Consider the following 27108-nt stretch of genomic DNA (forward strand, 5'->3'; position numbering starts at 1 on the left):
GCATATAAAGATTGTCATAAACAAGAAGTGAACCGGTCTCAACAACTTTAGAATTAATAGATAAACTGAACTTACTGTTTTGAAATGAACAACAATATCCTAAGTTGTCCAAATAAGAAACAGAAACCAAATTCCATCTAAACGACGGTACAACAAAAGTATCTATTAAATCCAAATAATAACCAGTACTTAATAACAATCTAAAATGCCCAATTGCTTCCACATCTACCGACTTGCCATCATCAACATAGATGCGTCTTTCGGCATCACTTGGCCTTCGGTAGCTCAGGCAACCCTGCATCGAAACACTTATGTTAGAAGTAGCACCAGAATCTAACCACCAAGTGTTTCTAGGTACTGAAGCCAAATTAACCTTAGAACAGACTAAAGCAAGGAATGTACCTTTCTTCTGACGCCATATGCGATACTTAGGACATTCCTTCTTCTCGTGTCCAAGCTTCTTGCAAAAGAAACAACCCTCTGGAAGCTCCTGTTGGGCTTGTTTCTTTAGTGCCGGACCTTTATCTTTAGCAGCCTCATTTTTCCTCTTGAGATTCTTACTTTTAGAGGTACTTGCCAAATGAGCACTTTCAGTCTTATCTTGCTTCAATCTTTCCTCCTCTTGAACACAAAATGAAATGAGCTCGTTAAGAAACCATTTCTCTCTCTGGCAGTTATAACTGACCTGAAATTGACTGAATTTAGGAGGGAGAGATATAAGGACCAAATGGACAAGCAAGTCATCCGATAACTCAAGTTTGAGTCCTTTCAACTTTGAAGCAATATGAGACATTTTCATAATGTACTCCCTTATGTTTTCATTGCCATTGAACTTCATTGAAATAAGCTTCTTTAAAAGAGTGCTCGTTTCAGCCTTATCGCTCGTTTCAAAGCGCTTTTCGATTTCGGCAAGAAAATCTTTGGCATTGGTGATCTGTTCAGACACCGCACCCCTAAAAGCTTCAGGTATGCCGCGCTTGATGATCATAAGACTCATTCGGTTAGAACGGTCCCACTTCTCATAGATCCGCCTATCATCGGCGGAACTAGCATCCGTAAGAGAAGCCGGCTTATCCATTCTAAGCGATAAGTCAAGATCCATGCAGCCAAGAACAATCATCATGTTCTCCTTCCAATCCTTAAAGTTGTTACCATTAAGGACCGGAACCGAATTGAGATTAGCAGATACAGTAGCAACAGCTGAAATAGAACAATACAATCACATAAACATATATACACACAAAAAATTAACCTTAATAAGCAATAAAATTCAAATAATGGTAAATCCCATCCCAAGATACCTAATGCAACATCAATATCAAGTCTTTGGACAATAATATTAACTGCTAATGGTAATCTTGTTGTAATGATCAAACACTAACAATAAGGCTCGTAAAAATTAACCTATCTTTGGATCGATCAATTATTCACAAGCAAAACTTTACAATTGTTACATGTTTATCATCACAAATATGTATATGTAATTTGGCCAGTCACTAATCTTCCTTTGGGCCGACTAGTATCCGCATAAATCAACAAATACACAACATCTAAAATTCTTCATAAATAATCTAGACAAGAGAGGTCACTTTGGCGACATTTTTGTTTTGATTATTTATTATGAATAATGGACAAATAATTATATATACCATTAATTTGAATTACCAAAACATAATGTGATATATGCTCATATGACTCTGGATGTAAATTTTGAAGATACAAACTTTTGCAAATGCATATATAATACATCATTATATAAAGTCAAGCCAAACATAATTTAATAGCCAATGCACAGACAACCGAAGTACAGTTCTGAAGTACAGTTCTCTCTATATATATTTATATAGAGAGATATTAATTGTGAAGAATGACCACCAATTCTGAATCCATAATTACACGCACAACATGTGCGACAAATTAAAGCTGATAGAAGAATTGTTATTTAAAACACAAATATCATAAAAGGTAGGGACTTATGATTAACGAACAATTCTGAACACTTTACTTCGAACGAACGAAAAACCAAAACCCAATGCATAGCAAGTGCGCATATGATCAAACCAAATTCACTGAATCCATGTGCGATAAAAAAAATGATAATCGTAAAGCATTGTACTGTTGTTTTCGACCAAAAATTTCAAAACAAAAGTGCCAAACAGATAACGCAAAAGCAAAGTAAAGAGCGTATATATCCAGAATTGTGCAATAAAACCACCGAACCGCAAAGCAAAACTATAACCGACAATAGACATAATCCAGGTGATCATAAACGAACTACAAACTGAAAACCAATATCGGCAATTTCTCATGAATTAAAATTAGGAACGCTCTGATATCAATTGTTAGGATTTTAAATTCCAAAAAGAAAAATAATCCTAATTCAATTCAAGAGAAACCAAACTATAGATCTTAATAGCGGAATCGTACCTGAATTGTTAGGGTTTTAAATCCCTAAAAGAAATCCTAATTCAATTCAAGAGAAACCAAACCATAGATCTTAATAGCGGAAGCGTACCTGAATCCATAGATTGCAAACACCAAGAGTTGGGATGATCTTCTGATTGCAGTTTGTCTGAGTCTGGAGAATTTTTGTTGATGGGGATACAAGAAAATAATCGTACTGCAATCAGGGACCTACCTTGTTATTAATAACTGCCAGGCAGTTACTAATAACTATTGCTTATTTCTAATTTGGCCCCTCATCAAATTAGATTAGCACTTATGGTAGCCACATAATAACTTCATGACAAATATGTCCTTAAGTCACAAACTTTATTCTAAATTAGACCACATCAATTTTGACTTAATTAATAATGACCCAACACATTTATTTAATGACATTAGTAGTCCCAAAATTATTCTAACATTCTTTCCTTGCAATTTCTTGCACCATTTTTTTTTAACATATTGTGCTGGAAAATCATTAAGTACTGATGAAAGGTGCTAGTGACAATTGACACTTGATAACAGAGGAAAAGCTGCGTAGTAAAAAATAGCCTAAGAAATCGTTACATATATTTAATTATTTGTCACTGATAAGTAATAACCACGTTGAATCCAGTCCCAACTTCATAGTTGACTTGAAAGTCTACGCTTGTGTGAAACCCGTGTGGAGTGTGGACCATACTGACTTGAAAGTCTAAGCACGTTGCAAAATTAATCTACTTCCCAATCTTGTTAGGGGATTGTTTTATTATTATTTAATATGGCTCCTCGAGAGTAATATATATTGGTAAAAATCAAAACAACTTTAATTACAAAACACACTCAAAGAAAAATAAGTTACTCATTTTGACCAGTTGGTGCGTCCGTGAATGCCGAGCCAAAATCAGTTACTCTGGAAGCAACATTTTAATGCAAAAAAATAAAAAATCCTAATTCGTCATGTTCAAAATTTGGGCCACCAAGTCCTCAAAGCTTTTGTAGGACTTGTATTTCAATTTGAAAATGAAATATTAAATATGGTGGAAATAATTCAAGTCTATTTCTTTTTTCTCCAAGCTTTAAATTGAATGAGGAAATCGTATCCTTCATCTTGGATATTTAAGTTGAAATGCTGACTATGAAATGACCCAACTTCTAACGACTTAATTGTTCACGCAGGTGAGCTTATACAAGCTCTTTTAAAGGATATGAACAAAAAATAAAATGATCCTATCTTCTTGTTTGAGAGCTTTGTATTTCAACCGTAGAGCTTCAAAAGAGAAAGCAAAGCAAAAGATCTTCTACAGACGATTCAGGTATTTTTCCAAATATTGACTATAGAGAATAACTTACTTTATCTTTTGACAACGGTTGGAATTTTTTTTATTTTATTTTATTTATTTATTTATTTTTTTTAGGCATCCAAACCATAAGGCGATGAGGTTGAAGCTTATAAGGTGATGAGATCTTCTAGCACAAACCAGGCTTTTAGATACGTCAAATATCTTGCCAAATAATTTAGACAGCTCGGTCATAATGAATTTAGAGGATATGGCGACAAAAAGACCCAATGTTTACGGGTTTCTAACACTTAAGTATATATTCTTTAAAAGTTGCGGAAAAAATATCCAAAGTCAAAAATTTGTTCATCCGTTAGTACCCGAGCTGTTAAATTGGATGAAATGACATGTGTAACTATCTCAAAATTGAAAAAAATAATTTTTTTCAATTATGTTTAAATAAAAAAATTGCTCTCTCTTTACTTATGATGAGACTTTATCGCACATATTAGAAGAGACAACATTTAAGACTTTTGAAGAATTAATGACTGCGAAATGCAAGTAATGACAAAATAAGATTTTTTATATTTGTTTTTGTTTTTTTACATGAAAATGGACTGATATTTATGGGTTGTATATTTATGCAAATTATGTAAAAAAAACCAAAAAAAAAAATCTTATTTTTGTTATTATTTGTGTCACTGTCATTAATTCTTCAAGGCCTTAAATGTTTATTATATTAGAAGTGTTAAATTATATATATATATATATATATATATATATATATATATTATAGACGTTAATAGTTGTTGCTACAACTTTATTATAATATGTATGATAAAGTCCCACCATAAATAAAGAGTAAACAATTTTTTATTTTTTAAATTTAAACATAATTAAAATTACATTAATTTTTTTTTAATTTTGAGATGGGTACATGTGTCATTTCATCCAATTTAATTGCTCGGGTACTAACGGAGGAACAAATTCTTGACTTTGGATATTTTTCCCTCAAATTTTAAAGAATGAGTACTTGAGTGTTAAAACCCGTAAACATTAAATTTTTTTGCCACTATTTCCCCATGAATTTATAATCTTGATCTAGGAGCAATTTATTAATTAGCGATGTTAAGTCTTCAATTACAAATAAAAAATAGACAGCTAATTAGCATATATATAAACTCAAATTTTGATAAATAGCCAACGTTTTTTTAATTTTGCAACAATAGTCATTAATAGAAATCAACAGTATACAAGTATTCAAAATATAAAAAAAAATTAATAGAAAATAACTTGCTACGTTAAATTTTGTGGCTATATTTAAAACATATTTGAAACGTAGATAAATTGTAATTTTGACGTTTATAGTGGCTTAATTGTGCAGTTACGCATTTCTTAATGAAATCAAAACAATTGGATAAGAAAGCAAATAAATGGCATTTATCAACCTCGAAATCCTATTGATGGCATCATATCCAAAAAGTAAATAGAAGCCCCACAACATCAAATTAATATGTTCACTCTAAACATTTAGAGATTGCTGAGTAGTCAATATTTCACATATATGCTTTTAAAATAGCCATTTAATATGCCCTGGACAATGTAATATAATGTATAATTAATTAACCTTTTAAAAATTTGTTTAAATTTTTTAAATAGCGTTTCGCATATTTTGAATTACACGTCTTACCAGGGACGAAGCCAGGATCTAGACTAGAGCTGCTAATTTCCAACAAAAAATTCAGGGGGGTTGATTTGTAAATTTTGAAGGTAAAAAATGTAAAAATAAAATAAAAACTGGGAAAAAAGTGCAAAATCTTTTTTGAGGGGGGGCTATAGCCAACCCTGGACTGCTACTCGCTTCATGCATCTTACACAACGATTACGGTTTATTGAGTTAACTTGATACAATTGTTTAATTTTTTATTAGAAGCAACTTGCCATTTTTAGAGTCGCTTCTAAAACTCAAATATATGTAATCGACTTTTTGACTTTTAGAAGTGACTTATTTGTAGTAGTTTTAAAAATAAAGTAGACCACTTAAAACGTAATCTAGCCAACATGTATAAAATTTAGTCACATTTGGTAATGTGACCTCTAATAAGATAGTATTTTACATGATTGTCTTTAATATTTTCATCATCAATTTATACGCTAACTTTGATAAATATAATTTAACCAAACTAAACGAAATATTGACTAGTTCTTAAAATCAAGTTTAAAATTAGTTAAATAGTTCTTAAAACGAAATATTTTGATGTGTAGTTATTAGAGTTTTATAGTCGGTCACATTTAGAATTAATTAGTTTTTTTTAATGTGTCAAAATCTTATACAATTGTAGTAGGCCCTTTTTTTTTTTTTTTTGAGAAATGATATTATTGGCCAAATAAATTACATAATATATTAACATTATAAATCGTATGTGACATTATTAATCAAAATTATAAAATTTAAGATAAATCCTAAAAGAGCATGCATTTATATAGTAGTACACTTTTTATCCACTGTTATTAGGAAACCTTTATACGAAACCTTGGCTACTTAAATTATCAGCAATTGATATCGAGGCTAGCACCTGGGTCCGCCCCTGAGTATCGATAATTATAACCTGTTATATGTGTACGTTTTGTTAATTTTGTAAACTAGCATCGATAATTATAACCCGTTATAAATAAGAAAACTAAGTTATTTTAAATATGATTTGAACATGAGAGAGAGAGAGAGAGAGATTTTGCTAAAATAAAGGAATTAAAAATTGCATGCATCCGGTGATATAATTCATTTTTATTTATTATTACTAATTAACTGATTGATTCAGATAACTAATTTTTCTTTTCTTTTCGAATTCCTTTTTTTTGGACAGTATAGCAAAATAGCCAAAATGAAACTATGAAATTTGGATCTAGCCTATGTTTGACAATTTTTAGGGATATAGTCAAATGACTTATGTGGCAATAATTAAGGTCTGATTTGCCCTTATTTATTAACAAATTCGTCACTTTCTCTCTCTTATTTTTTTTCAAATATTTTTTTTTGCATCAAAACTTCAAAAATTCATATCTTTCTCATACGAACTCGAAATTGAGTGATTCCAAATCCTACGGATTCGTGACGCCAAGATCTTCAAGAATAGATCCATTGTGTTTGATGAAAATCATTTTTAATATCATGGGTGTAGAAAAATCATGTTATTACCTTAAATATGGAAAGAATTGAAATTTATCAAAAAAAAAATGGAAATGTAAATATAATACATTAAACATAATTTTTCATCAAACACAATGGGTCTATTTTTGAAGATCTCGACGCCACGAATTTGTAGGATCTGAAATCACTCAATTTCGAGTTCGTATGAGAAAGATACGAATTTTTGAAGTTTTGATGAAAAAAAGATTATTTGAAAAAAATAGGAGAGAGAAAGTGACGAATTTGTTAATAAATAAGGGTAAATCAGACCTTAATTATTGTCACATAAGCCATTTGGCTATATCCCTAAAAATTGTCAAACATAAGCTAGATCCAAAATCACATATTTAAAGTGGCATAGTTACTTACAAATCTCTTTTTTTAAACTTTATTATTTTGAAAGCATGAAATATTGTGGTATTTATTGATTCATTTTTATTTCCATTAATGATGAAATTATAAAATTAATTGGCTAATTTATAAAATTAATATTTGCTAATTATAACTTTTCTACGATGCCTAAATTTTAAAAAATAAGCTCTCCCCCAACCTTCGTCCTTGACTATACGAATATTAATTACTATGGAAATCTAAAACCTCAAGCCACATGTATGTACGTACGGATATGTGATTAATGAATCATTCATATTAGAAAGTCATGCAAGTATGTATAGAAATGAAAATCCTGCTTCATTAGAACATATATATAGAGAGAGAGAGAGAGACAGAGAGAGACAGAGAGAGAGCCATGGACGTTAAGTCATATTTTCTGTATCCTCTTCTTCTTATTCTTCTCCTTCATTTCATTTATTTCTTTGTAATTAAAACCACGGCGAGAAGAGGCGAAAAGATTCCTCCTGGGCCTAAGCCTTTTCCGATCATCGGAAACCTGTTGGAGATCGGCGACAAACAGCCCCACAAATCTCTCGCCGATCTCTCCAAGAAGTACGGCCCGATCATGAGCCTGAAGCTCGGCCGAGTCACGACGATCGTGGTCTCTTCTCCGGCCATGGCCAAAGAAATACTCCAGACCCACGACCAGTCCTTTTCAGAGCGCACAGTCCCCGATGCCGCTCGTTGCCTCGACCATTCCCAGTACGGAATAGTTTGGCCGCCTCCGACCGGAGCTTGGAGAACACTCCGGAAGATCTGCAACCTCCACGTGTTCTCCAAGAAAGCCCTGGACTCCAGCAGTAACTTGCGGCACAAGAAAGTGGAAGAGCTTCTCGACGAGGTTCGGGAGAAGACTAGCCGTTGTGGTGTAGTCGAGATCGGGAGAGCGGCTTTCAAGGCTTCTCTGAACTCGCTGTCCACCACTTTCTTCTCCGTGGATTTGGTGGGAAATTCAGGGTCCGGCGGTGGTGGCGGTGATGATGACGTGGCGGTGGGAATCAGGGACACTGTCCGGAAGATCGCCGAGGTGCTGGGTGAGCCTAACGTCGCGGATTTCTTCCCGTTGCTGAGGAAGCTTGACCCGCAAGGCATCAGGAGACAAGCAACGGATCATTTTCGGGAGTTTTCGGACTTGTTCGAAAAGATCATAAGTGAGAGGCTGAGGATTAGAGGAGAGAGTAACTGTCAAACGGAAGAGAAAGATGTTTTAGATGTTCTTATTGGCATGATTGGAAAAGAAGATCAGCTTGAGAGAAACTCAATAAAACACTTGTTATCGGTATGGCTCTTTTTCATTATTATTATTATTATTAGTATTATTATTATTATTATTATTATTATTATTATTATTATTATCATTATTATTATTATTATTATTATTATTATTATTATTATTATTATTATTATTATTATTATTATTATTAGTGTTTCTCCTTATATTTAAAATATCTGCCCTAATTCATATGATGGAAATATCCACATATTTTCACAGAAGTTTAGTACTATATATATATATAATAGATAAAAACACTATATATCTTGATTAAGAAAAAATAAATATACTTGGATTTTTTAAAACAAAACGAACGATTTAATTTTTAGTTTAATTAGTTATTATTGTCTGAACTCGGAATGTTTGTAAAATATCACTCTTTTACCTCAAGAAGTTAATAAATAAAAGATCTCCAAATATATATATATATATATATATATATATATATATATATATATATATATATATATATTGGCAATGCTAGTCACTCAATAAACTTTAGGGAGGGCTAAATATATGACGTATTTGAATTTTTTATGTTAGAATTTTAGTTTGATTATCTAATTATTCAGATCATAAGTCAGCTACCACAACACGTATACGTAAAAGTCATATTACGAGTGACTTAGGACTGTCCTTCAATAATTTCTTAGGCTAAAAATTTCACTTAATAATGAATTCTAAACTTCCTCTTGTCCTTCAATAAATTTTAGGCTAAAAATCTCTCCCTTTATAATAAATTTTACCAACGTTAGTTAATGATCCGTATAGAATCCTAATAAATTATAAAGACAAAGAGAAAGAGAAACTTTGACATTGTTTTTACCTAGAATAGCTGCTTTTCTGCTCCTCTTTTTTTCTTTTTCTTTTTTCCATTTGACTTTCAAAATATTATACGCATATTAAACTACAGGTATGTTTTTGCTATACGATCAAAATTTGGAAAAAGGTGCTATATTATTTTTAGATCTAGGATGTAATTTACTCAATTAGATTTAGAGAACATAGCAGCACAAATACTTAATGTTTTCATAAACATACATTTAAATACTTATTATTTTTTTTCGATCAAAAATACTTAATGTTGAGTTTTAGCTGCACCGTTAAATTATAAAGTCAATAAAATTTGACAGAAAAAAAAAATAGTTTCAATATAAAAATGTTTACAAAAATGTTTAATAAAATTGATATTATTAATGCCTAATTAATATTAAGAAATAAATATTAAAATATTTTTACAATATCATCAATGCTTGATTATAATATAAAAGTCGTTTTAAAAAAAATTATTATAAAAATGATATTTTTAATTTTATTATAATATATTTAATCGTGTTTAATTTGAGGCTGCCACGTGTATTTCCGTCAAATTTAACTAACTTTATTATTATTTTTTCTTGCAAGGGTTATTCTGAGTGTTTAATTTAAGGACTTTTGGTGCAAAAAAATATTATAAGCTAATTAATCTGCCACAATTCCTAATGTTATAGGACCATGAGTGCAAACTAACCTATAAAAAACTATCGAGAGACTAACACTGCAAAAATATTATTATTGAGAAACTAAAATGTAATATTAGACATTAATCATAATCCAAAGTCTACATATGCCAAACCCCAATTTAAAATTTTAGTTACTCTAAAAATATGTTGTAAAGAAACTGTTAATGTGTATATATATGTAATTGAATGTATCACTCCGCTAAGTCCAAAAATATTCCAAGGATTTTAAAAATTTCTTGATTCCTTGATTATTACACTCACTCAATTAAGGATAAAGTAATGTACATATGGCTCTTAATGAATTAATTAGATATAGATCATTAATTTTAGTGTCTTCGTGATGTACCAAGGATCTATTTGGTGCTGGAACCGAGACGACATCATCGACGTTGGAGTGGTCGATGGCTGAGCTTCTCAGAGCCCCGAAAGTGATGTCAAAAGTCAAAGAAGAAGTCAACCAAGTCATCGGAAAAGGAAACCAAGTCAAAGACATGCTTTAGTCTTGGCAAGACTTGTGTTGTTATTAAGTGGTATTCATGTTTATGTTTATTTATACACGTTCATGAGTTTGATAATATATTTTTTTATTATATAATAGTGACAGTACTATTGGCCTACATGATATTTTAAGAAGCGGAAACGCATGTGACACAATCGACCAATATTACATAATTTAAGACAAATTTTAAAGGGATGTGCATTTCTGTAGCCCATGAAACTTGAACTCAGGACCTCTTCGTTGATGTATGTGTGAGATTATCACTAGACCAAATTAGTTACCACGATAATGTTATTTGTTATTGTTGCACTACGTAAAAAGCCATACCGTTGTCGGCGAACTTCATTGTTTTTTGTTGATAAATGAAGGGCCTCGTTAAAATCCCTACGCTTCGACTGGTACAACATAGAGGAAAGAGTACTCTATATGCTTCATTAACTTAATGAAATATCACATTTGTTCCGCACAAAGGATGGAACATTTCCATAATTACATTTTCCGCCAATATTGCATTCAGGTCCCATTTTACATTTTTCACCAATATTAGTGCATTCAGGTCCCCTCATCTAAAGATGGACATTTTTTTTACCAAATAAAACTAATCGATCAATTTATTCTAGAAAAATTACATGGAGTAAATATGTAAAATTTATAACTGCTAAATAGTCAACATTTAGATATTTTTTTTTGTTTAAATAGCCAATTCTGATGATATGACAATTAAATAAAATATTTGCTCCAGATTTCTTCTTTTTTGTTTTAAGTTTATTTGAATAATTATATATATTTTCGAAATAAAAATAATAATTTATTATTATATGTGTAGATCTTATTCCGGTTATATAGAAAAATAATAAACGGGAGACAAAAATAAATGGTAATTTTTAAATAGATATTAATGAAAAAACAAAAAATTAGCAAAATAGCCAACATAAACGTTGGGATTTGCTGTATAGCCAATGTTTTGTAAATATTAAGTAAATAGCCACTCGGATGACGTGGCCTAATTTTATTTTATTTTCATTTCCGAAATTTGGCCTTATTGAGTTTTGAATTATGAAATTATTTGAAATTTGAATTATTTAGCCAACCCGAAAATTTGAATTTGAATTTCCAGATTTTAAGCGTGAACAGGACTATACCGAAGTTAATTATTTCCTTATATGTAGGAACTGTTTTTACATGGCTTTGTACTATTATTTTGTTTCGTTTTATATTTGATTTTTATTCCTTATTTACTATTTTGATTATGTCTTGACTTTTTAGTTTTATCTTTCTTAATTTGCGTTATTTTCAAGCGCTCATATATTATTCAAACGTCTAATTTATCACTGATCCACAAGATGTCTGAGTTTTCTCTGACTGAATCAGGTGGTGTAATATTTTATTTTTTGAAATCTTAGGCTGTGTTCGCACAGGTGTACTAATGTATTTACGTATATTTACTGTTGTTGTTGTTTTTTTTTTTTTTTTGTAGTTAAGCTTTTTGAACGTCAATTGCCGGAGAACCATAATCCATTGTCAGATGGTGTAAATACATAATGTAATCAAAATTATTTACAAACTGTTATTTACGATGATCTTGATTTGAAAAACTTCCCCATGAATTTTGATGTTAATGTCAACAATGTTTTTATGCGAAAGGATGTTCTTGTGTCGGCTATGAGCACGATTGCACTTCGTGATAACTTTGAATTCAGGGTTCAGACATCTAACAAAATTCGATATAGTATTGTTCGTTTGAATGTTGTATGTTGTTGGACGATGAGAGCGTCTGTATGTTCTAGATCAAATTTGTGGGTCATTGGGACGTTTGTAAAAGAACATTATTGTTATGGATCATCCATTGTTCATAAACATAAGCAAGCGTCATCGTCGTTGATTAGCAAGTGTATTAAAGATGATTTCAGGGGCTCAATGGCCGATAAGATATCAGCTGTGGGTGATGTTGAAATTATGAAGACTCGGTATAAAGTTGATACTAGTTATTTCAAGGCATGGAAGGGACGTGCAGAGGCGCTAAAAGAGTTGCGTGGTGATTACGAAAAATCATACGGTCATTTACCTATTATTGGTGACTTGGTTTCTGAGAAAAACCCAGGTAATTTCGATATTTACATATTTATTCCCTGTTTTGGAGATATTTTTGGAAATATTTATTTCAACATCTAACAGTGAATTATTATTTACATTGATTTACATGAAACGCTGTAAATATTTTACTGTATTGATTTACTTTTTGTTTATATTTACACAGGTTCATACTCTATTACCATAGTAAATGCGGATAACTCATTCAAGTATTTTTTCTTGTCACTTGAGGCGTAGGTCCATGGATTCCAGTATTGTAAGCCTATCATTTCGGTGGATGGCACGTTCCTGAAAGGGAAATCACATGGTACGTTACTCTTGGCGATTGCTTAGGATGGGGACAATCACTTGTTCCCATTAGCTTTCAGTATTGTTGATTCTGAAAATGAAAAATCTTGGAATTGGTTCATGGTGCAATTGAGACATGTTTATGGGGTTAAAGAAGACTAGGTCTAAGGCTGTTCATGATGTATTTTCTGAATCCAAATTTGCTATATGCATGCAACACTTATGGGGGAACGTGAAAACTAAATTTGGAAAGTCTTTCATTAAGCCTTTGTTTTATCGGTGTGCCAAGGCTTACACTCCAAAATAGTTTGATTTCTATTTGAACATTATCTCGTGCTCTAATAAGAAAATCAAAAAGTATTTGCTACGAGCCAATCCAGAATTGTGGTCACGAAGTCATTTTCCTGGAAAGAGGTTTAATGTGACGACAACCAATATTTCGGAGTGGTTGAACGCTGTTTTGAGAGAAGCAAGAGTTTGGCATGTGGTAATGTTGGTTTTGTGTTTTCGTAGTCTTATTCAAGACTGGTTCAACAAGAAGAGGCTACTTATTCCCAAAATGCAATCAGGCCTTACAAATACCGGCTTTAAGATGCTATTTGAGTCCCAAGAAGCTGCACGGACTATGAACGTAAACATGGTTATTTTTGTAAATACGTGTAAGTATATATTGTATTTACTTATAGATAGCTATTTACTGGTACATGCTATTAACGAGTCTCAATTTGAAGTTGTTGATGGTGCTAGACGCTTAATTGTTGACACCAACACCAGATATTGCAGTTGCAATTTTTGGCAACTAGAAGATTTTCCTTGCGCTCATGCCGTAGCTGCTTTATACCGGAGGAATTTGAGACCCATTGACTATGTACCGGCATATTACACTCAACAAAATTATTATGCAACGTATGCCATAGATGTTGTTCCCGTTTGTCATGATGGGATTTGGGAGCTGCCACTAGATGCTGTAACAATACCACCACCGGTCCATAAACGTTCAGCTGGGAGACCTAGAGAAAAAGGTTTCAATCCAAGTCGAAAAGAGTTCAGTCATATCGACAAAGATGTAGCAAATCTGGACAGCAATGGCACAATAAAAGAGGATGCGCGTAGTTTTGTTTTTATGTTTTTATCGATGCTTGTTTTTTTTATGAATTGACTATTGATGTTTGAATTTTTTTTTTTTCAATTAAAAGTGTTGAAATTCTTCTGTTTTGTAGTATTTTGTTATTTAAATTAACTTAGAATCCATATTTCTTAACTGAATTCATAGTTACTCGGGCCACATGAAAACTTTATACTTTGATTTTCAAGTCTTAAATATCATTTTGAAACCTGATATATCAGGGATGTTAATTCGCTAAATATCACATTTTAAATTACTTTATCAGATTTTAAATCATATTTTTTTTTATTACAAAACCTACCAGATTTAGTATACAACAGAGCATGTAAAATGATTATTTTGTTGATTTTGAAGCTAATTTGTATGTTAACTTCGAAAAAATCCCCACCAAGTAATCTCTGTACTTCAGTCTCTTCAAGTTTCTCACGACACTGCGTTTACTGGAACGATCGAATCGTATACTCTGTCTGTAGCTTTTTTCGCCTACACAAAATTAATAACCACATTGGCAAAATAATGCAGATTAAAATTTGAGAAAATGTTTTTGTAAAAAAAAAAAAAAATGAAGAGGATATATAGAACAGAAAAGTTACTTCTTGTTCCCAATTTGTTCTAATTGTGATTGTGAGAAGTGACAACACTTGTACCAGGAGTGCACAAATTAAACCAAACCAGAGACCCTATACTCGAGAAATATAAACAAAGGAGAAGAGTCAAACGACAAAACATTAACAATAATAATAAAAAAAAATCGAATAGTGATGTTAAAAAGCGCAACAAGACTACCTTGCCACCGATGTGCAAGACAAAAGCGAAGACAACAGATAACGGAATTCCGACCAAATAGTAGGCACCGAGATTCACGCACGCCCCGATCTTCTGCCATCCACACCCTCTAGCATTGCCTGATACCGAAAAGAGTTTAAAAGTGAAATTGAATAATTTTTTTTGTTTTGTTTTTTGAAACTTTTTGAGACCTGAGAGAACGCATTGTAGCCCATCGAGAAAGTTGGAAACTGCGATAATCGGCATCATGGTTGCCACGTATTTGACCACTTCGGTGTCGCTGCTATAAGCGAAGCCAATGAGGTTCCGCAGGAGGACGAGAGCAAGGCCGACCAACGCCCCCTCGGAAACTGCCATGACCACAACCACGCAAACCGCCAGCCTGGCAGCCTCTGGACGGCCTGCCCCGAGCTCGTTCGACACCCGAGTACTATCCAATCGCAACGACAAACAAGTCAGAGTTCAGTGATTTCGTTTGTTTGTATGTAAAAGAAAAAAAAATGTGTCGGGGTTTAGTTATTGCTCTCTCACACCTCACAGCAGAGCCTAGCCCGACTGGGATCATCCAAACTGTCAAGGTAGTGTTCAACCTGTGGCCGAGAACAAGAAGAGCGTGAGTGGTGAAGCACAGAGGGAGAGCGTACAGAGGTCTTCGAACACGAACGTTATGGAGAGCACAGAGGTCTCAAGCTCTGGGTTCGGTAGAAGCCCGGACAGAAGCACCATCATCTCGAAGGACCACAACTCCAAGCTGTCCACAAAAGTTAGCCGGTGTGTCAAGTGCTTCCGTGATATGCATCGGATATTTTCTAGTATTGATTGGAATGTGAATGAAAGAAACACAAAAGGTATCGGACATTCAAGAGGTGCTATTGATATTCTAGTATTCTAAACTTATAGATATTCTATATAAACCCCTAACTTAAACCGGCTGCAAGAGAACCTACCCAAGCCATGACGGTGAAGGGAACGGCGAGTCTGAGAAACGTGAGTGGTTTTTGAGTTTCGGGGTGGCGTGTAGGTTTAGCGTTTTGCTCCAGACTCTTTCACTTTCTTAACAGTTTGGTTTTGTATCTTTATTAATAAAATATGCTGGTAACCACGGTTTTCCTCCGCCACAAATGAGGGCTTATCAATAAAATTACTTCTGATAACCGAGGTCCTAACACGCCGTCCACCAAAAAAAAAAATTCCCGGCGGCAAGAGAATCTCACCAGACCATAATGGCGGAGGGAACGGCGAGCCTGAGAAACGCGAGAGCACCGGTGAGGGCCTGAGCGGAGAAGCCGGTCCAAGTATGGGCGCACGAGGGAGAGAGCACGACGTAGAGAAAAACGAGAAGGACGTTGACCCAGAACGAGACGGCGTTAGCGAGGGCAGCCCCGGCGGCACCGAGGCCGGACTTGACGACGAGTCCCCAGCAGAGGAGGACGTGGAGTAGCGCGGTGGCGGCGGAGGAGAGCACCATCGGAAACACGATGCTCTGCGTCTGGAGGAACCTGACGAGGCACTGGAGGAGGCCGTACGCGAAGAGGCTCGGGAGCATGAGCCTAACGTAACGCCCCGCCTCCGCCGCTATCTCCGGGTCCTGCCCCACTCCGGCCAGGATCGCCTCCGTGCTGGCCCACACCGCCGCCAGAGGGACGCTCGCCGCCGTCAGCACCCACATCGCCCGCTGCGTGTGGACCCCCAACATATGGTGCTGACCCGCTCCGTACGATTGCCCCGCCAGCGTCTCCAACGCGCTCGCCATTCCCATCTAAACCCAATACTAAATGCATTAATACTAGATCATTGTAAACTAATAAGTTGCCGGCTTCAATGACAAAAAAAATGACCAACAATTTTAAATGGGACCTTTAAAATCGCTCTCCAATGCTCCATATCGCGCATAATAATATATGCACAAAAATAATTTTAGATGGGAACTTTCGTGAACACTTGACGTGCATTACTAAATGGCTTACAAGAAGAAAGCTGTTGAAATGGGTTGGTTAAAGTATGAAACGAATATTTTTGGGCGGTAAACGCTTTGAAAGCGGTCTGATTTATGTCGAGGTTGTTCATGGTTTCTACGTTGTTGAAACTTGAAATAAGTACATGTATCGAGGTCTCAAAGAAGAAGAAAAATATTTTGCAAAAGAATTATTCAAATTGTTGTTCATTGGTACCATTTTTACAGAAGGAAAAGAAATAGCCAGACTGAGGTTTGATACAAACCTTGTGGGAATCGATAAAAATGTTAGGAAATTGATCTAATTCGTTCTCAAGCAAATCGTCGAACAGATAAAAGACGAGAAATAAATACACGAGAAATGTTGACGAGGTTCGGCCAATAAATGCCAAGTCCCCTGAATTCTACACAGGAATTCGTTGCACTATACTTCCGCGTTCAGTTACAAACACTTCGAAGAACTCACAACCCGAGTCTCCGATACACACAGATTACGTGCGTTCTAAGCTACCCGAGAAAAAAAAAAGTGTTTCCCCAATTCTCAACCGCTCAAGAACTCTCTCCCGATTTCTCTAATTCCTTTGTGATGTCACAACTGAACAAATTAACTCTTAGCCTAGACTTGAAAGGGAAATCGGTGCTTCTTATCTCTTAAATCAAAATTCTTTATTCGTATGACATATTATTTACGGTACAGCAACATGAAGATATATAGGATTTATGATATCTCGATTTTCTATCGTTGATAACTTGACATAATAGTATCAAAATTATAATACTGTAACTCGTCGTTCCTTCCGACTTCGTTCCTACACCCCGTGATTTTTTCAGGCGGAAAGTATATATGTGGGGCTTATTACCAGGACGGTGAAGCCGGTGACGGAGGCGAAGGAGGTGCCCATGGAAGCGCCGGCGAGAGGGAGCTTGCCGAGGTGGCCGACGAACATGACGGAGATGACTTGGAGGCAGTACTGCAACAGGCTCACCAACACCATCGGACCCGCAAGCCATAGCTGCTTCTTTACTTCTTTCACTATTTCGCTCTGACCATCGATTGCTTCTCCGAGCGCTCTTTCCCGGCCATTGTCTTCAGAGGAGGCTTGTGTCGGGCATGGTTTCGGCTCGGCTCTCTCCATTAATTACTCTCTGTATTTTTGTTTTTCTGGGCTGGGATTTTAACTCTATATATGGAGGAGAAAAACACAAGTGTCAATGCGTTCATTAAAAAAAAAAAACAAAAAAAAAAACAGGACTTTAACACATTAGTTTACTATTAGAATTTTTAATAAAACTAGGTCATATCAAACGTCACTTTTTCAATATAACAAAACTTAATAATAAAAAAAAATTGTCAAACTGATGAATTGTCACGTGAATCAATTGAATAAAATTTCAATTGTGTCCTTTAACATACTGTGCGGTTACAAAATTCTTTTATTTTGTAGTAGTTATAGTTTACCAATTAATTGAGTAATGTTTTGTTGGCCACGTACTGTCCCTAGGCAGGGCCGGTTAAACGGAATTGGAGGCCTAAAGCGAGAATAAAAAATAAGGCCTTTGTCAAATACACGCAAAGTAAAGACATGTGATATTTGTATGAACTCATTTTGAACTCCATATCTCAAGTAATGATTATTAATCTCATCGTTTTTAATATGTCATACATGCTCTTATAATATTACATTATCACATATTTCATTAATATTAGTATATGTCTTTAGCCTTTTTTATACAACCACTTTGTCACTTTTTGAATTATGTAAACAAAATTTCTTATTTTTGCTTTTACATGTTTCTTTGCTATAAATTTTTAAAGTGCGCTTTTTCATATTTAATAATATATGGGAAATGATTTTTGGCACGTTTCACGATTTGCAACGATCCACTCACAAGTTGACACGTGGCACCGAACATCCACGTGTCAATTTGTGAGTGGATCATTGCAAATCGTGAATCGTGCCGAATAACATTACCCATAATATATATATATATATATATATATATATATATATTTTGCAAATTCTATCATATCCCAATTGATATTTTTTTTCCAAACATATTTAAACCAAATTAAAAAAAATTGATAATTAATCCTTATATTCCAAGAAAAAAAATGCACACTACGTTTACAAAAACGAACTTGAATCTATAAAAAAAAATCAAAGCAATACACAATAAAAATGAAAAAAAAAAGTTAAGATGGATAAAATATAGAATTTAATAAAAATTTTACTTCTTCAAATGGGTAAATATTTTTTATTGCTGGGGTCCATCGTCAGCAATTTAGCGTGGTAGTTGATTTTTTAAGTTTGGGAAGATGAATTCATAAAAATAGTAACAATTGACTTTATAGTTTATACATATAACAAAATCCATAAAAATATTATATAATATATTCATATTTATGCGTATACGCACGTATGAATGAGTGAATTTCAAACACTATAAAGGTGGAGTTTCATTTTACAAAAATATTAAATTTGTGATAATGTATATCTCAAAAACTTTGGTTTAACTATATCTTTTTTAGGAACAATAAATTATATTTCAAACTATTATTGTAAGAATTATAAAATTGAAAACAATTAATATATATATATATATATATATATATATATATATATATATATATTGAGTTGGAACATATATTAAACTCTATACCACGTATGTGAATAATTAAAGGCCAATATCACTTATCATAGTAATTGCCTGCTTTGGCTGGGAAGAAAATATTAAACAAATGAAACACTTCGTTTGCGAGATAAATAAAAATTATGGGACACATTGTTATCGTATTTTGGTGGTTCGGTTGTCACAATTATTTTTTATTATTAAATATATAGAGAAAGGAGAAAATAAATTGTTATTATAAATTAAAAACATAAAATTGTGGGTATATGATATAATAAATACACGTGAGTGAGAGGGTGAGTCGTGAGACTCATTTTTCAAAAAGAAAAAAAGACATCTAGTAGGACTTAAGCCCAAGTAGTTTTGCAAATAACAATCGAATGCATAAGAAGACAAAACTCAATAGACAAAACTCAATTTGACACATGACGTATAAAAATATAATCAAGAAGTCAATAAAATATGGTTGTGGGGTCTACGTTAGACGTGCCACAGATTGATTGGAATATTACTTTTACACGGCACAGATGATTGGAATAAAGTGGGTCTGACTCTTTTTTGTTGAAGGGATATTTCAACATATTGAGCATTTATTTTATTAATTATTACATAACTATTTTTTTTTTGGGCCTTCTTCAATTGGGGGTCTAAAGCCAAAGCTTTACCTCCCTTGAAAGTGGGCCGGGCCTGTCCCTAGGAAGTAGTAGTCAGTTACCATTTTTTCTTTTCTATTCGTTGACTCAAATAATAATTTACATATGTTCAGAGTATATTATTAACTCCATAAATTCCAAATACCATCAAAAAGGAAAATTAGTATGAAATTGCCAATTCAAACTAATTGTTTAGCAAAATAGTCATAATTTCATTAGTTTGGTAAATAGCCCTAGTCCCAACCTCGCTCAGCTCTCGGTCCTCAACCCCGTCCCCGATCTGAGGAGCCCCAGCCTCGACGAGATCGACAACTCTGACCTCTGCCAACGCATTGCTGTCATCTGCCGGAGCCACCACACTAGCATCGTCAATCTCCTCGGCGCCTCCGTCTCCGACTTTCTCGCCGGAGTCAGCCTCGCCGATTGCCTCCGAAACCCTAGAAACCCTAATTTCACCGTCCTCGACACCCGCCGACCTCGCGCTCGGGATCGGGCGGAACCGGAGCTCCGGCGGAGGAGGTCTCGCGTCAGGCGACGATGGCGGATTTCAGAGCTAGGTTCGTGATCACGGAGGTGAAATCTGCGTTGGAGGAGTCGGACATGGTCGGAGAGAAGCCCAGCGCTTTGCAAGCATCGGCGCAGGCTCGCTCGAACGTGTGGCCTGAGAAGACGTCGCCGGCTCCGCCATTAACACGTCGGTGTTCATGTTGTTCACGAATTGGATTTTCAGATTGTCATTAAATTTAATCATGCCTTCATTAATTTTAATCTTGCCTTCATTAATTTTAGTCCTGTATTCATTGACCATTTTGCATGTACTTGGTAAATTTGAGCTATTTTGCAAATCTTTAAGTTCTATTTGGCCATTTAGCCGCTGGACCTTTAACTAAATTATGAAACAGCTTTGATGAATCTCTTTAAAACATATTATTTCCAAATATTTTCAGAATTGAAATCCTTCATAACAACTATACTCAACAATCAATTTTTCATTTCGAATTCTCATTTGAATACCCAAAATAAATAAATAAAAATCCCTAAAACTTTAACTACACAGCACATGCAGAAACTTTTTACTGTCTTACAAAAAATTACATTTTCGAAATAACACATACAACAGTGTTAATAATCAAAATAGGTTCATTCACAAGTCACAACAGCTTTGAATCCTTATAATTAGCTATTATTTCCAATTTTTTCCATATTCGAAATCTAAAACCCAAGAACCCCAATAAACCTAAAACCCTAAATAAACATAAAACCCTATATACTCAAATTACTTGCAGAATTGTGTAATTAACTATTATTTCCATTTTTTTCCCAGATTCAAAATCGAATATATGCAATTTAGTTCGTGGTATACTTTGCCAAAATATTATTGTTAAACCGCGTCGAATCCAGGAAAAATAAAATAAAAAATTAACTTACCTGCGAGTAGCAAGTTTTTAAAGCTGAAGATAAATAATAGGAAGGAAATAGATAGAAGTGTTTATCAGAATTCAAAATGGTATGATTTTGTGTTTGTTGGAATTATTCTAGATAATCGGAAACCTTTACACTTGTCATTAATGGCATATTATTATAAATTATTTATGATTTTATTTTGTACTCATTAAAGAGGGAGTAGTTAAGGGTATTTAAGTCAGATAAATCAGTCTGTTTATTTCGTTTGGTTATTTTCCAAAACGTAGGATACATCACAATTTTTAGAAATTGTGAGAATAATCGCAGTATTGTGATTAAATACAAAGGATACATATGATATTTTCTCAATATATAATTTTTTTCCATCATTTCCGAACAATTACTATATGAAATTTCCTTTCCTTAATTTTTTTGTACAAGTATCCGAATTTACTTCTTAATCGATTCCATCTAATTTGGTTATTGCCTCATTATTAGTATTGTACACTATAAATAGTGTATGTATTAATCATAAAATATCGACAACTCAAAATCAAAACGTTTATTCCAAATGTATAAAAAGCATAACACGCGCCTATCAGTTGGATCTTTATAAGCCCGAAGATAGACAATAATACATATAAAACGTGCCTATTAGTCTGATCTTTTTCGAGGTCACCATTCCAACCCTCGTGTCGGCTTCGTGATCATCGTTCAGTCTTCGTTGAGGTACCAACCAAGGACGAAGCTACAGTAAGCTCATGGAAGGCTCAAACCCCCCTTAAAAAAATTGTTTTACAATTTTCACCCATTTTAAATAAAGTTATATTTTCTTAACCTGAAAATTTTCACTTTTGGTCCATTTTTAAAAATATTTACATTTTTTTATCCTAAAATTGTACAAATTAACCCCTTATACTTTTTTTTTCAAATTAGCCCCCAGGTGAGTTTCTCTATCTCTTTCCCTGGTCCCAACAGAACGTTTAAATCCTCACGGCGGCTTTACGATTACTGTCAGCTAGTCGTGAGGCCATTCGTGTCCTCGCGGCTACTTCATGGTTTTGATGTGGTCCCGCGACACCATGTGGTCTTTGTTTCTCTTCGCCCTTGATCCTCTTCTCTTTGCGGAGATTGTCTTTGAAATTTGGGTGATTACTACTTCGGTATTACCCAAAAGTCATTGCCAAACTACAATACTAATGGTGTTTTTCTTCTTACAACAACAGCAAATTGAACTAAGTGGAGATGGCAAAGGAATATTGAAATCAGAAACAGAACTTGGTAAACAAAATATACATAAAATGACATAATCATGAATTGTTCGGCTATTCAACAAAAAAAAAAAGAAAAAAAAATTATCCGAAGGAACTAGCTCAAACAACTGTATAACTTAGATGACATCGTACAAGTGTTGAACAACTACGAGCAAAAGCAGTGTATGTGACCAATTCCCATGTAGTCATATCAACGGCGGAATCAGAGTGCTAACGAGCGTATGTGGTCGAAATTGTGACATTGTTTACAGAGAGGGAGCCAAAACTCTGTGGATGATCTGTTTGGAGAGAAGAGATCAAGTTTGATTGTCTCGGTTTCGGAAGAATTCCGTCGTTGCTGCCGATAAGCATAGACACCACATTTGACATGTTTGGCCTATCCACTGCATTCTCTTGAATGCATAATAATGCTATTTGAACACATCTTTCGAATTCAAATGTCGAGCAGTACGTTTCAGCCAATGTTGGATCCATAAGCTCGCAGCTCCTTTCTTCTCTCCACAAATTCCATGCCTTAATTTACAAGGTTTATTATGTTAATTGGTAGTTAAAAAACCTTAGATATTGAAGAAGGAATTTGAGGATTTATCGTCACTTACATGTCTTGTTAAGTTTAGAGACTGATTCGTGTTATAGAAACCCGTGTTTCTCTTGCCGCTTATGATTTCGAGCATCATGACTCCGAAGCTAAACACGTCAGATTTCACGGAAAAGAGACCGTCCATGGCATACTCGGGAGACATATAAACACTGTTTTCAACGTTCAACCAAAATCTAGTTAGTGTGTAGTCCCTGAATATTATATAGAATTTTGTTGGAGGTTCACAAGTGAAATGGTAATAAACTTACTAAGTTCCAACGATCCGGTTGGTGTTTGCACGAGATTCGTTCTCTCCGAAGATTTTTGCTGTTCCAAAATCTGATATTTTTGGATTCATGTTGTTGTCTAACAAGATATTGCTTGTTTTGAGATCTCGATGGATAATCTTCAATCTCGAGAACTTGTGAAGGTATAGAAGCCCTTGAGAAATTCCTTCGATGATATTCATCCGCAGTTTCCAATCGAGTACCACTCTCTTTGTTTCATCTGCCACATAATATTTTCCACTTTACACCAAGCTTTTAAATCTAATAAAAGAAGGAACTAAAAAAATAAATCATAAAAGGTGTGTGACAAACCAAAAAGGAACGTGTCTAAGCTTTTATTTGGAAGATACTCATAAACTAGCAGCTTCTCTTCCCCTTTGATGCAACAACCGTATAGCCGAACAAGATTTTTATGTTGCACTTTCGATATCAACACCACTTCGTTTTTGAACTCCTCGGTTCCTTGAGAAGATCTTTCGGACAGACTTTTCACCGCGATCTCTTTTCCGTCAACTAACTTTCCCTGCATAAATAGCCATAAAATAAACCAATTTCAAATACAATGCAACAACATTTGAATTATTCTTGTGGAGTGTAATCCTACCTTAAAGACAGGCCCAAAACCTCCCTGGCCAAGTTTATTTTCCTCAGAGAAGTGCTCTGTGGCAGTCTCTATGGTAGAAAACCCGAACAGAGGTAGTTCATTATCCGTGTTTCCTTTAATCACTAAACTGTGTGATCCACTTTCATCCATGGCTGCTAAACTAGTCCCTATTTCTGCTATAAATTTCTGTGTGTCTCGACCTATTTGGTTTTGACTGCCTCCTGATTTCCCTGTGAATTTAATTTCACAGCCAGATAATACCATTAAGCACATGCTCTGCCATAGATCTTCAACTAGTTTTGTAATGTGTAATACCTTTAGAATAGCAGTATTTCCATAGGATGTAGTATAATGAACTAGCTAAACCAAGAAAACCAAAAGAAGTAAATACACCAATAAAAATCACTCGTTCTTGGTGGTTCTTCTTCCTTGGAGTTCCTTCAACAACCGGGGCTAGAGTAACTGCATAATATACAGAACAGTTTGATTTGAAACTTGTTGATTATATCTGACTGAACCGAACAAAAATACATATAAATTTTTTTATACTAAAACCTTTACCCTCTTTTGCTGTAAGCTTTACTGGACTTTTCATTTCATATTTGGATGTAATATCTCCATCCAAATTATAAATGGACATATAACAAAAAAGAAATAAAATATATGAAGAATAACCTTGCTTTTTTTTCTTTATATATATAAAACTCGCGTTACCTTTAGGGGGAGGCGGAGTGAGAGGGTTATCTAGTCCGTCCATTCCCTCTTTTTCCGCTGCGTTACGGACGTAAATGTGCTCCGAGAAATTTTCATATGGATCATCTGTTCTATTTCCATCGGAGAATTTACAGCCGGATCCATCGGTAAAAGCAGAAGCATAAGCCGTACAAGAGCAGTCATTCCGACATTCCTATTCGCAGTCACTCAGACTCATATTGAAGTTTACTGCAAAAGACCATGAATTCATTGATCCGAATACCGCCACGAATTTATCTCCGGCGCTACATGTCGACGCTTTTTGCTCTATACAGCCTTCAGAGTTATCTTCCTTTTGTTCATCACAGACCACATAAGGATTGCGTACACCACTTCCGTCGTTCTTTAGGAAAAGTAACTTTCGTTTTCGTTTGAGGTGTAACTGAAGTTTATTCTTTGAAAGTAGTCCTCCCAAGGGAAGTTAATCTGATTGCTTACGTTCCAGGTCGGGCTGCGCCAATAAGGAGTCCCTCTTCGCCGTACTTCGAGCTGTTTCGCGTTTTTCGGGTTGATTTCGAGCGTGAACGCTCCGGTATAAGGAACTCCAGAGCTCAGCTAGGATGTGAGGAACCATTTTCGAGCCTGACTTTGACTGGAAAAGTCGAACAAGCCGATCTTCATCCCCGGCAGGTGCGTGTCCGTTGGATGATTGAAACTCTGCCACACGATCTGCTGATCGGCTCTTAGGACCAGATTTCCGGAGTCGAGAAGTGTTAGACTCGTATTTGGATGCATCGCAGGTTCTCTGGAGTTGATGGTGAGAGAGGGTCCTTTTTCATGGCTGATCACCAAGTAGCCTTCCCCGGTGAGATTCAGATATCCCGAGGTGTCAATCAATGGATTCTCTCTGTTCGCCACCCAAACCATCTTCTGTTGAATCTAGTCCATGCTTCTAATTGCCAGATATCGGTTGCTCGAGTAAACAGGATTGAAGAATCCTGATTGGAAGAGTTTGTTTGGAGACTCCAAGACCTGCCAGTCCTTGAGGATTTGATCGGAATTTAGAGTGTTATTAAATCCGAGCTACGAAGAACGATAATGGCGAAACTAGGTTTTGGGAACTGAGAGGAAAAGAAGACGAGAAAAGACTGAAAAGAATAATTCTCATTCATCTGTTCTGTTTATTGATTTGACTCGTATATAAGCGAAATCAAACAGTAATAGCAACCAAAACTAACACAGCGACCAATAAGCAAAAGACACGTACACAATTACAAAAGAAAGTTAAAAACTAGCTAAAAGCGACAACAATAATAAAAAGGTAACTAAAAATGACTTGTCGTATAACAGTAATCCCAATACTCCCCCTCAAGTGAACAAGTTCTACAAACCGAGCTTGGATAGAATACTCTTCAACGCCGGGGTTGAAAGTGGCTTAGTGAAAACATCTGCAAGCTGATGTTGTGTTCTGACAGGCAAAATCTTGAATGTCCCTTTATTAACGTGATCTCGAACAAAATGCAAATCAATCTCCAAATGTTTTGTCCGTTCATGGAAAGAGGGATTTGAAGCAATATGAATTGCTGCTTGGTTATCATAGTATAAAACTGAAGTTGAGGAAGGAACAATCTTGAAATCTTTCAACAACTGATGCAGCCAAATGATTTCACTAGCCGTTGATCCCATTGCCCTGTACTCTGCTTCCGCTGAGGACCTTGACATGGTCGACTGCTTCTTTGACTTCCAAGAGATTAGAGAATCTCCAATGAACATACAAAAACCAGTAACAGACCGTCTTGTATCTTCACAATTACCCCAATCTGCATCTACAAATCCTCTAATCTGTGTAGAGGAACTCTCAGGGAAGAATAATCCAAGGCCAGGACTTGACTTTATGTATCTGCGCAGGTGATGAGAAGCCTTGAGATGGACATCAGTGGGAGAATGAAGAAATTGACTCAGGGCATGTACTGCAAAGGAGATGTCAGGTCTTGTAATGGTCAGATACAAAAGCCTTCCCACCAGACTCCTGTAGTGTTTTGTATCAGCCAGACCAACTCCACTATTTGATGTCAACACTTGCTTAGGAACCATTGGAGTGTGGACAGGCTTTGACTCCAGGAAACCATAATCCTCCAATAACTGAAGAGCATATTGTCTTTGATTCAGCACTATTCCT

General features: G+C 34.8%; 3 protein-coding genes and 1 pseudogene across 5 annotated transcripts; 1 reads left to right on the plus strand and 3 right to left on the minus strand.

Annotated features, from left to right (window-relative positions):
- Positions 1 to 266: 266 nt before the first annotated feature.
- On the minus strand, positions 267 to 1198 carry LOC149398192 (uncharacterized). The gene is made up of 2 exons (XM_089615672.1): positions 403 to 1198; positions 267 to 295 (listed from the first exon to the last, which is right to left on the minus strand). The coding sequence occupies exons 1-2, from the start codon at positions 1121 to 1123 to the stop codon at positions 267 to 269; spliced, it is 750 nt and encodes a 249-aa protein (XP_089471798.1). The 5' UTR covers positions 1124 to 1198.
- Positions 1199 to 7623: 6425 nt separating this feature from the next.
- LOC149398193 (geraniol 8-hydroxylase pseudogene) lies at positions 7624 to 10559 on the plus strand (annotated as a pseudogene). Its single transcript, XR_016296977.1, has 2 exons — positions 7624 to 8563; positions 10410 to 10559. The product of XR_016296977.1 is annotated as a geraniol 8-hydroxylase pseudogene (transcript).
- Positions 10560 to 13499: 2940 nt separating this feature from the next.
- Positions 13500 to 17969, minus strand: LOC149398194 (protein DETOXIFICATION 16-like). Of its 2 annotated transcripts, none has more exons than XM_089614826.1 (8): positions 17664 to 17969; positions 16064 to 16608; positions 15383 to 15600; positions 15041 to 15279; positions 14850 to 14968; positions 14657 to 14743; positions 14452 to 14546; positions 13500 to 13947 (listed from the first exon to the last, which is right to left on the minus strand). In XM_089614826.1, the coding sequence occupies exons 3-7, from the start codon at positions 15412 to 15414 to the stop codon at positions 14487 to 14489; spliced, it is 537 nt and encodes a 178-aa protein (XP_089470952.1). In that variant the 5' UTR covers positions 15415 to 15600; positions 16064 to 16608; positions 17664 to 17969; the 3' UTR covers positions 13500 to 13947; positions 14452 to 14486. The 2 variants fall into 2 exon arrangements, with proteins under 2 accessions (XP_089470952.1, XP_089470953.1); XM_089614827.1 differs by lacking the exon at positions 13500 to 13947 and having other exon boundaries at positions 14295 to 14546; positions 15383 to 15439; positions 15514 to 15600.
- Positions 17970 to 22850: 4881 nt separating this feature from the next.
- LOC149398195 (G-type lectin S-receptor-like serine/threonine-protein kinase B120) lies at positions 22851 to 25236 on the minus strand. Its single transcript, XM_089614828.1, has 7 exons — positions 24951 to 25236; positions 24552 to 24698; positions 24237 to 24466; positions 23945 to 24155; positions 23615 to 23852; positions 23365 to 23515; positions 22851 to 23278 (listed from the first exon to the last, which is right to left on the minus strand). The coding sequence occupies exons 1-7, from the start codon at positions 24991 to 24993 to the stop codon at positions 22976 to 22978; spliced, it is 1323 nt and encodes a 440-aa protein (XP_089470954.1). The 5' UTR covers positions 24994 to 25236; the 3' UTR covers positions 22851 to 22975.
- Between the last annotated feature and the right edge of the window lie 1872 nt (positions 25237 to 27108).

Source organism: Urtica dioica, chromosome 5 (genome assembly GCF_054948205.1).
Source record: "Urtica dioica subsp. dioica isolate 48M chromosome 5, U.dioica_male_clone48M_v1_H2, whole genome shotgun sequence".
In the NCBI taxonomy this organism is placed as follows: domain Eukaryota; kingdom Viridiplantae; phylum Streptophyta; class Magnoliopsida; order Rosales; family Urticaceae; genus Urtica; species Urtica dioica.

Coding starts and splice junctions, on each gene's coding strand:
- LOC149398194 (XM_089614827.1), bottom strand. CDS start 17,939: ATGGAGAGAGCCGAGCCGAAACCATGCCCGACACAAGCCTCCTCTGAA. Junction 15,601..16,063: donor CCCTCCGCCATTATGGTCTG/GTGAGATTCTCT, acceptor TTTTGTGGACAG/CTTGGAGTTGTGGTCCTTCG. Junction 15,280..15,382: donor GGGCTAGGCTCTGCTGTGAG/GTGTGAGAGAGC, acceptor GCGATTGGATAG/TACTCGGGTGTCGAACGAGC.
- LOC149398195 (XM_089614828.1), bottom strand. CDS start 24,993: ATGGACGGACTAGATAACCCTCTCACTCCGCCTCCCCCTAAAG. Junction 24,156..24,236: donor GTTTTGGGCCTGTCTTTAAG/GTAGGATTACAC, acceptor CTATTTATGCAG/GGAAAGTTAGTTGACGGAAA. Junction 23,279..23,364: donor CTCTAAACTTAACAAGACAT/GTAAGTGACGAT, acceptor TTGTAAATTAAG/GCATGGAATTTGTGGAGAGA.
- LOC149398192 (XM_089615672.1), bottom strand. CDS start 1,123: ATGATGATTGTTCTTGGCTGCATGGATCTTGACTTATCGCTTAGAATG. Junction 296..402: donor CATATGGCGTCAGAAGAAAG/GTACATTCCTTG, acceptor GTTTCGATGCAG/GGTTGCCTGAGCTACCGAAG.